Raw genomic sequence first — 11,202 nt, forward strand, 5'->3', positions numbered from 1 at the left:
TTGGAACACAGCCCAAGTGTGATTGGATATATGTAAAATAACACAGGTTTAACACCATGATATAACATTTCTTTTCAATCGAAAAAATAACATTTTACTTTTTCTCTATTATACATTCCATATCTTTCACTTACAGTTATTATGGGAATAAACAATCTTTTATCATATAGTATAAAAAACAGAGATCAAATATATGAAGTATAAAAAATTATCGTTTTTTCCTATATCATATATAATAAAAAAATCATTATATTTTTATTTATTAATCAGACTTATCAGTTCAATAAATTTTTAAAATAACGTTACATCTATAACACTGCAAAAATAACAATCTTTTATAATTCAATGCAAAATAAAAATAAACTGTAAAATAAAAGTGTACCCATTTTTTTGGAAATTGTAATGTATAGAATATCACATTACTATGCAAATTTAAACAAAACTTTGTTAGAAAGATTTAAAAAATTTTAAAGTATATAATTACAGTCGAAACTAAAATCAATCAGATATTTTTTTTAGATCAATATTAGGACAAAGACAAATCAAATCGACAGCAATAAAGAAAAAATCATATGTAATATCACTATATAGAGTATTAATCTAGTATTATGAAAAATTATCTCAATGAAATATATATCAATGTATGAAAGCTATGATTTCTTTAACAAGAATGCTTTATATGCTTAAATTAAATTAAATTAAATTAAAATAAAACAGAATTATACATATATATATGTAACTATCATCATATATATCTGTACATTCTATTTATAAATATAACAAAATAACAATATAACAAAACAAGATAACAAATTAAAAGCCGAACAGTGATTTAAGATCATTGAGAGTGAGCTTCATAGCAGTATCATTTCTGTCGCCACTTAGTACATTTCTCGCTATTTCGAGTTTTTGTTCTTGTAAAGCTTTTACACGTTCTTCTATTGTATCAACACAAATAAATCTAGAAAAAAATACTCAATACCAAAAAGAAAAATATATGAGCGTATCAGCGTAGAAATTAAACGTGATGTACTAACTTGTAGATATAGACGTTTTTTTTCTGACCAAAGCGATAAATTCTATCTTGTGCCTGTGTTTCCAATTGTGGATTCCAATGAATATCAAATAATAATAAATGATTGCCACCTACCAAGTTCAATCCTACACCACCAGCAGTAAGTGAGAGTAGCAAAATTCTCGGACCGGACTTTTGACTGTTAAAGGAATTTACTACATTCTGAAACAAATACAAAATATATATATGAACATATCTGTTTCTTAAAATACATTAAAAATCACATGCTTAAGTGGCACTAGCAATTTATCATCTATAGCATACTTGGCGATCTTTGATAGCGACATTTCCGGTAAATTTGCTAAATGTAGCATCTTTTATTGAAGGCAAGTGTGATGCTATAACATTTAACAGAGTAGTCCATTGAGAAACGATAATGAGTTTATCCTCACTATTTTGTAAAATTTTTTCAACCATATTAAGCATGATCCTCATCTGAAATTTATATCACGTTTATCATATGTAAAATCATGAAACTTCTTGTATATATTAAATAATACTATTGTCACTCACTTTAGAACTAATGCGATCATCATCAAATACTGGATTCTCAATAGTAAGTAGATTTCCAACTATTCTTTTATCAATATCAACATCTTCTTCTTCCTTATCGATTCCACTAAGCGATATGTTACTCACTCGTGACAATAATTTAGGATCCACATTTTCTGCATTCATTATCCCACTGTGTTTCACATCATCCTGATCCAACATCGCATGAATCAATGCTGGATGACAACACATCTGACGCAATCTTAGTAAAAGCACCAAAATCTCATGCGTTTTTACATCGGCATGCATCGCCAGTAATTTGTCTTGAGCTTTTGAAAATTGTGTCTCTTTAGCTTGAAATAGAAAAACAAGGAACAGATAATAAGTACACATAAAATGTACTGATACATTTTTAATTGTATATAAGTATTTTAATTATACAACTATATATAAGTATTAGTATCTTATTCCAGATTCAATATTCAACTTACTTGGACTTAAAAGATAGGTAGGCACATCATATTTTCCACCATGCAAATCAAACATATGTGCCTTCTCTGCTCTTTGAGCTAAGAACTGTGCGAATAAAGTACGGGAATAAATTAAAATTTTTTCATATACGAGTTGTTCTTGTGGATCGAGTTTCACCATCATTTCCTCGATAGATTTATCGGGTAAATCCTCTACATCGCCTTTTTTCATTAATTCTTGTTTAGTCCTTCTCAGCATCAAGGTCTTCATAACCATCGCTAATCTTTGGTAGCCTGCAGCATTCTTATTATCAACCCATCGTTTCCAAACGCGTAAATCATTAAATGGCGAACAATTGAGAAATTTTAAAATAGAATATAAATCCAATGCTTTATTTTGTATAGGTGTGCCAGTAAGGGCCCACCGTTTATTTGCTTTAAGTTCGCAAACTGCTAAGGATGCTTGACTCTTATGATTTCTTACTATATGAGCTTCATCGAGTATCACTCTTTCCCAATGAATCTGCCAAAAAATTTTAAATTGCGATTAAAATTCAAAATAGATCTCTATTGTTCATATTAATAAAATTTAAAGTTTTTATTTTTGCCTATTTATCAATTAATTGATATTTTTAAGTTTTAATATACCTTATATAATGTAGATTGGGTTTTACGTTCTCGACTTAATATATTGTATGTTGTTATAACAATATCATTTTTTGATAAACGTTTAGGAATACTCTCTCGTTTGCTGCCATGATATATCTCAACAGACAACAAACCATGTTTGCATCTATTTCGCACTTCATTATCCCATTGATGTAATAAAGATGCAGGACATACTACTAGAGTACCACCTTTATGATCTGCAGATAATAATCAGACACAGTTATCTTAATAGACTAATTATTTTATACTTTTATGATAACAATAATTTAAATAAGTTAATATTTCGCGAAGAAAACAGATATATTTAAAAAGATAAAAATCTAATATATAAATTTTTTCCTGCTAAATTTAAAATAAATTTTTACATACATAAAGATTTACGATCGTTGATCCATTTGCTATCATCATCATCGCTTTCATCTATAGAATCTTTTTGAGCAAGAGTGGTCATAATTAAAGATATCATAGTCAGTGTTTTACCTAAGCCCATATCGTCAGCTGTAATAAAAAAAATTTAAGGAAAATTTATATCATATCTGACAATATAATATAAAATCTTTTTTAAATATTCACCTAAAACACCACCAGGCGGTCTTTGTTGTTCTCTCCACAGAAGCCATGCAAGAGCATGTTTTTGGTGTGGCATTAATGGTATTCTTAATCCCCTTGGATCCTCCGCCTTTTCCTTCTCTGATGGACGAGCGACAAGTGATCCATGCAAATCTTGCAATCGTTCGACTGTTAAAGCGAGCTCTCTATTTCTTGTCGCTTGTGCCCTTTCGCCCAATCGTTTTAATTCAGGAAATGTAGTTGGATTGAATGGTATGTTATTAATATCCCAATATGAATCCGAGTCGTCATCTGAACATGAATAATCTGATTCATCCGAATATGAATCTGATTCATCTTTGATGGATAATGGTTTTCCTTTTATTGAATGCGATTGTTTTGATACTTTATTTTCTTGGCTATTTAAATTTTGTACTATAGATGTTTTTTCCAATTCAAGCATCAACTCCTGAATTTCTGTTTCTTGTTCACGTATACTTTCACGCAATCTCTCTCCTTTATCAGGTAATAATTCAATATTTTCTTCAGTGAGCAATAACTAAAAAAAGTTTTTTGTATTTAAGAAAAATATTTTTTTATATGCAGAAATTATTTAGATTATTTACTTTATTAAATATAATTATTACATCTAAAAGTGTAATTATTTCTCTTATTTCTACAATATTATATTAGCTATAAATGGAATTAGGCACATCTTATATTTACTTTTGTTTTAGTTAATTGATCTTTAAGTTGTTCCAATTTGCAAACCATACTTGTCCTTTTTTGTACTAATGAATCTATATTCCTAACACCAATTTCTTGTTTTGCAAAAGATAATGCTGCTTCAGATTCACTGTTTCTTTCGGAACTGGAATCTACAAATTATAGATAATTATATTATATGAAAAAATTAATCCATCCATACATTATCTGCAAATATGTTTGATGTTATATCAATAAGAATACCTGAATCAAGTACAATAGTCACAGCTGCATCATGAGAGGATTCAATTTCCTGAATTTTATGATCTGATATTTCATGGGCAATTTGTGAGTTGTTATCATGACTAATGCTCTTACTTTTTCTATTTCTACTTTCTGTTCTATTGTCATCTTGTTGATGTGAAATATAGTTAAGAGATTCATTAGAAGAATTAAGTTTTAATTCTTTTATGTTTTCCCTAGAATTATTATGACTAACATCCTTCCTTTTCCTACTATTGTTTTCAATTGGTGAATATGAAACAAGAGAGTCTATAAAACAGCACATAATTGAATAAAAATATATAATTCTATTTTCTATTTTAGTAATTCTATTTTCCTAACAAATATAATTTTAAAATATACAAAGTTTTGTTTAATATTGGATAAAATAATCTTTACCTGCAAGATTTTCTTCATCTGAATCAAAATTACACAAATTGTTACTTATATGATATTCTTCATTCTCATTATTTATATTACCATCAGAATCTGTTATTTTCAATTTTCTCTGAGCTGTGCGTTTAGTTAAGAAAGCAACTGGTGTATTATAATCATCACTATCAATACATTTATTTCTGCAAACAAACATTTACAGAAAACATTCATCTTCATAATTTAATAATACATTCATCTACATGTTTTAACACAGAATTATGTTTAATTTAACACGTAATTATAAATATAATTATTTATATTACATGTTAAATTATATATAATAAATTATATATAATTTAACATGTAATATAAATAATGTAATATAATAAAATTATGCATAAAAAGAATAAAAAAACAAAAATTTTTTAATAAAATAAAAAATAGTATTAAAATATAAATGATATAAAAATATAAATAATATTATATAAAGAAATAAAAGAAAATATTATATAATGAAAGAGAGCGAAAAAATGAAAAAAGTAGGGAATATGTCTACATTATTTGAAAATTAAAAGATTAGGAAGATTATGAATATATTGCAGAGAATATCATAATAAATTATAACAAGATATAAATATAAAGGTTTGATAAAATCTTTAACAAAAATAATTCTAAAAATAATAATTCTAAAAATAAATAGAATGTTATAATTTTTTTTAGTAATTCCTTGTGCTTAATAAATCGAATAAGATATAATATATAATTATATATTAATAATAATATATATTATGTGTGTGTGTGTGTATGGTATGCTATTATATTTATTGATTATAGAGATGTTTTCATAGACTGATAAATAAAAATAAAGATAAATGATAAAAATCAATATTTAGAATTCCGAGGTCGCGCGCAAGATACTATTGTAAAGAAGCAACTAGGAAAGATTTTTTTATATATAGAAATCTTTGTTTATATTTATATATTTATTTTCGAGCAAATCAATCTTGAGTCGCCAGATATATGCGTGCACTTTTGCATATAAATTTAATATATGTATATTTCTTTAAAATAGTATTCCTAGTTGCTTCTTTACAGTAGCATCTTACGCGCGACCTCGGATTTCTAAATATCGATTTTTATCATTTATCTTTATTCTTATTTATCAGTCTATGAAAACATCTCTATAATCACAATAAATATAACAGCATACCAAGCGCTCTTATTAACGAATTTTTAAAACAATTAACAAATTTTTCGTTTAAAAAGACGAAATCTTTATAATAAGAAAAATTATTCTATAATTTTATATATATCGACTGCATTTATTGATTGCTTAATGAAACATAGAATAATATTTCGTTATTACACATACACAATTTCGCTAAAATTATATAATAAATTCGATATATAATTCGGTAATTATTTACGCATACTTTATCGATGACCTTAACCTTCACATATATTATTAAAGATGAGGTTGCTGATTTAATTTTCAGTTTGTTTCATTCAGCGGTTTGATATAATTTTTAAGATATTTAACAGAAAAGATTTACTGAGAGATTGAAACATAGTTTTGACACAAGAAAATATATTTATAGAAATATTATTAAAAAAATAATATATAAAAAATAATAAAAAAATAACATAATATATATTTAAAAAAAATATATATTATATACGTATATATGAAATTTTCTTAAAATACACACTGCATGTTCAATGTATTTCAACAAGATTTCAACAAGATTTGATTTCCAATAATCAATAAATAATTTCAAATCAAATAAATTATAAACATAAAAGTAGTTTCTATATATAAAAAAATTAGATATATTCTTACATCGATAAATATATTGTCGCGGTTCCTTTGTCCCAAATGCGAACAATGTTGATTCTCGCGTAGTGAAGAAGTGTCATCGGAATTTGATCTCGACGAAACAATAACGATTAGCGATAATACACTTTTTTTGATACTCACTTTTCGAAAGTCGAGTTTGTTGAAACATCGGCATCCTCGTTGCAGCTCTCATCGATGACAAACGCGCGTTTGTCATGTGTCCCAGTAGCAGAACTTTTGACGATGTCCTCCTCATCGCTATCAGAAATGACGATGGATTCACCGTCTAACAAGTGCCTCGAATCGTACGACTGTGTAATGCTCTCCTCCATTGTTCACGATTAAGATTGTATTATTCACGATTCCGATTCCTTGGCATATAACTGTCTCGTGATCTCGTAAACTTCTAACGCATTTAATCCTGCTCGCTTCTTGTTTCGCTGATAACTTGTATAAACTCGCATCGACATGTACGCAACTGAACTTTGAATCTATTGCCAACATAATTTATATTTGAAACATGATTGATAATTCACTTCATTTGACACTAAAGTTTTGAATCGTTCAATTGATCAATCGAAGGAAAGAGATCCTTATCACCTTCATTCTGATTGGTCGATCGAGAAAAATTATGAAAGTTTTCAGTCTATGTTTCATATATTTTCAGTTATAATTAAAAATTAAATGACCGCATTCATCGGACAACATTACTAGATGGGCAACATTACTAGATTTTCCGATGTAATTTGATGCTGATTGGTCGGATCTGAAAGTAGAAACCAATCATGTTCGATTGTTACTTAGCTGTTAAGTCCGCTGAATGCGACCAATCGAATTCAAGCCGGTATTACAGTCTTCCTTCTTGAGGTAGAAAGAAGGTATATTATCAGGGGAGGATCCCAGTTGCACACAGAATGAAACGGACACAACCAATCATATCGACCGATGCTTAGAGGCTTAGTACGGTTAACCAATAGAGAGTCCTATATCCGATTTATTCTATACACAACTGGGCCTCACTCTATTATCAGTAAACACGACAGTACATGACAGTGTGCCTGTAATCACCAATTTATAATATGTAATATTACTGTATGAAAAATGTTAAAATATTATTTTTGAATTAAATCGATTCCCCGAAAAAAAGAAAGTAAATAATTTATTATGGAATAAAGTGTTTATTAAGAATGGCAGCTCTAATGAAGAAACGAGTCCTAGCTGAATTCACTCAGAGCCAGGTAATAAGATAGTGTATGATATTTCTTTCTCTTCACAAAATATAAGAGAATTACTATTTTTTTATGAATTACAAAATTATTCATCTAGGTTATAAATGAACCGCCAACTAAACGGTTAAAAACTCTAAGGCTATTGTCAACGAGTGGTGCAAAGACCAGTACCGAAGGCAGTTCAGCATTAGCTTATATAGAATGTCTTGAGAAATGCAAGAGTGGAAATGATGCATTACAATTGCTTGTTCGTATCTCGGATTCCATAGCATATATAGCACCAGAGGATGTTCCTATAGCTGTAAAAAAGCTAACGGAAAGATTTGTTGTTGAGAATGAAGCTGCAGTTCGAGCTAAGATTTTTTGGGTGTTTGCTGAATTGGGAGAAGTGACACCAGATACAGTGGAAAAAGCAAAAATTGTAAATGAAACAGCTGAACTTTTAAAAAATGAAGAATCACATAGAGTAAAAAGTCAGGGATTAGCAACGCTATTAAAATTGGGAGATTACCAAAGGTATATAATTTCCTATCTTATTTTGTCTGTTATCTTATCTTATCTTATCTTTTCTCTATATGTGCAATTAAAATTTATCTTAATTTAAAAAAAAGTTAATAAGAGTAAGTATTTTAATTTTTTTTTTCCAGAACACTTGTATTGAAAATTGCACAGGATCATCTACCTGATACATGGCATGGCGTTCAAACACGGTGTCTTTCTATTATTGGACGTTACCTAACAGCAAATGCTGCAGATGATACTTTAACATTAATTGGCAATTATGCTCATTCTCAAGATCCAAGAGTACGTGCTCAAGCTTTTGAAACTATGGCAGAACTGCATTCTCATAGAGGTTGTAGACTTTTGGCAAGTTTCTTTAAGGAAGCATGTGCAGCTCTTCGGGATGATTATGAAATTGTACGCCGAGTTGTTTTGAAACTTATCTGGCTTTTGGGCAAGGAATATCCAGAAAAGTTAGTAATATAGGAATATAAATATATTTAAAAAATAAATTTTTCTTAAACTTCTTTTACATACTTTTACAGTATTGTTGTTGGATCTGATGGAGAAGATATACGTATGGTGGATTGCGCTTTTTCACAAATTTGCAGCCTCATGGGTGATTTATCACCTCGTGTGAGAGCTTCAGCAATGTCCCTTTTAGGAACAATGAAAAGTGTATCGCGTCGTTATATAGAGCAAGCATTGGATAAAAAACAAAAAGTAGTAGAAACAGACAGATCTGAAGTTGAAGAGAAAAGTGGATCCTGTGGGGCATTTATTCATGGTTTAGAAGATGAATTTTTAGAGGTATAAATTTATGCAATATGCGATATGCATATACAGTTTCATTTTGTTTAATCCAATCAAAAGCTTTTTATTGATATATTTTAAATAATTGTATAACTAAGAATTTGTTTCAGTTAAATTTATTCCATCTATTTTTTCTATGATTGCTTTCTATATTGATTATTTTTTGTAAATAAACTTTATTTTAGGTAAGAACTGCAGCAGTTGAAGCACTTTGCACGCTTTCACTAGAACAACCGAGTATAGCTAGAATTTCATTGGACTTTATGGTGGATATGTTCAACGATGAAATTCAGGACGTTAGATTAAGAGCTATCGAATCTTTAAGGAAAATGTCAACAAGCGTGACTCTACGAGAAGATCAATTGGAAACAATTTTAGGTGCGTTAGAAGATTTCTCAGGAGAAGTAAGAGAAGGTCTACATGCTATGCTAGCCGCTAGTCATCTTGCCACCACAAATTGTCTTTACATGTGCGTTAATCGCTTGCTGGATAATCTAACTCGTTATCCTCAAGATAGAGAAAGTATTAGAAGTTGTTTGGCAGCATTAGGTGCATCACATCCATACTTGACGTTACCTCTAGTACCACAACTTCTCGGACGACATCCTTTTTTCGACACACCCGAACCAGATGTAGATGAACCGTCTTGTATCCTTTTTTTATTTTTATATGCTAAATATTATTTTATATTTAAAAATTTCATTTGATATCCTTAACTTCTTGATAACAGATGCAAGTGTGCTCGTTTTAATATTTAACGCCGCATTACATTGTCCAAGTATGCACGCTCTATTTACGGAACATGCTTCCAAGCATTATCACTATTTGCGCGATACTATGCCGCATCTAGTTCCACGATTACGACCAGCGCTTACGAGCGGATCGGGGATCAAAATGGAAAATATAGATAACGAGGAGAATAGAGATCAACGTGGTCGAGAGTTTTTAGAGAAAATGGTAGCTGGAATTGAAAATGCCAGACCAGGAGGCAAAGTTCATACACAACTATTAGAAGCCGCGGCAATTGACCTTGATCGTTTAGCAGAGATGGATCATCATATGGAAGGTGCAGCACGTTTCACTGCCCTGTATATTCGATGTCTGCTATTATTGAAGTCCATTCTCAAAGAGTTTTCCGTCTCATCGGGGACATCTATTTCGGCTAATCCAATACCGAATACTAGCAACAACATTTCTGTTCTTCTTCAACACGCCCAAAAGTACATACTCTCAATACACATTTAGAAAGTCATCTTGCTATGCTTTATAAAGAATTTAATATAATAAGGAAATTTATTCAGTTATGTTTACATTATTTTCGCATTTTTTTCTAGATTACAACGCTTATTTACTGGATTAGGCGAAACTGAAATTATATTGGCTAATGATATGTGGTTGAAAGCACTCTCTATAGAATTAGTTAGGGTGACCAAAAGCGCTACCGGTAGCGCATTACCATTGGCTCGTCATTTTTTATCAGAAGCTGACGCTTTACCTCAAGATACGTCAAAATTACCACCGTTTTCTAAAGCTTTAGTTTTACAGATACCTAGTCTAGCGGACGTAAAGCCAGGTTCCTTGACGCGCCTGTTATTACCATTGCTCTTGACGCCGATGGCGCAAGGAGATGAACGATTACCAAGACCATCGGCGACGACACGCTTTTGTCGAGCGCATATCGACGAACCACGGGGTGATGCCGATGCTGCGCTTAAATTCACAGGTGGCCTCTTATTGGGAATCCCTCTGAATGCAAAGATATTGAATCTACGCGATCCGGCTACACTGCGAATAAAACTGAGACATCCGGATCAACAAGTGCAATTACTGTTACCACGACAGTCGGATTTGCGTGTGCAGCATTCCGATCAGAAAGATTACAGATTGAGGACGACAGTTCTTTTATCGCATCAAGTATGGATGGAGCCTTGTAATGTAGAAATCTCCTTGGCACTATTGGTACCATCTTCATCAATTTGTACACACTCACCTTTAGATGATCCATGCGTGATTGATTTATGTAAACCTACTAAGGTATCAATTGCACCGAAAGCTATCAAAAGAGGCATATGAATACATTATTATTACAATAATCATTTGTATATTTCCCTTTTCGAAGATTTATATTTTGTACATGTCTCTTTATAGATTAAAATTTAATATTTTATTATTTTTCACTTGAGTGAGAAATAGCAATAAAAAATA

At 30.3% G+C, this 11,202-nt stretch overlaps 2 protein-coding genes across 2 annotated transcripts; one reads left to right on the forward strand and one right to left on the reverse strand.

Annotated features, from left to right (window-relative positions):
* Positions 1–788: 788 nt before the first annotated feature.
* LOC105256114 (transcription termination factor 2) lies at positions 789–6,932 on the reverse strand. The gene is made up of 12 exons (XM_011265783.2): positions 6,596–6,932; positions 4,642–4,817; positions 4,225–4,512; positions 3,982–4,133; positions 3,280–3,814; positions 3,076–3,204; positions 2,686–2,903; positions 2,059–2,560; positions 1,589–1,920; positions 1,340–1,510; positions 1,038–1,237; positions 789–961 (listed from the first exon to the last, which is right to left on the reverse strand). The coding sequence occupies exons 1-12, from the start codon at positions 6,784–6,786 to the stop codon at positions 814–816; spliced, it is 3,042 nt and encodes a 1,013-aa protein (XP_011264085.1). The 5' UTR covers positions 6,787–6,932; the 3' UTR covers positions 789–813.
* Positions 6,933–7,456: 524 nt separating this feature from the next.
* LOC105256113 (integrator complex subunit 4) lies at positions 7,457–11,125 on the forward strand. Its single transcript, XM_011265782.3, has 7 exons — positions 7,457–7,692; positions 7,781–8,199; positions 8,331–8,657; positions 8,730–8,994; positions 9,183–9,645; positions 9,728–10,217; positions 10,332–11,125. Exons 1-7 carry the CDS (start codon positions 7,642–7,644, stop codon positions 11,068–11,070), a joined length of 2,754 nt encoding a protein of 917 aa, XP_011264084.1. The 5' UTR covers positions 7,457–7,641; the 3' UTR covers positions 11,071–11,125.
* Positions 11,126–11,202: the final 77 nt, after the last annotated feature.

Source organism: Camponotus floridanus, unplaced genomic scaffold (genome assembly GCF_003227725.1).
Source record: "Camponotus floridanus strain SB8 unplaced genomic scaffold, Cflo_v7.5 scaffold19, whole genome shotgun sequence".
NCBI lineage: Eukaryota > Metazoa > Arthropoda > Insecta > Hymenoptera > Formicidae > Camponotus > Camponotus floridanus.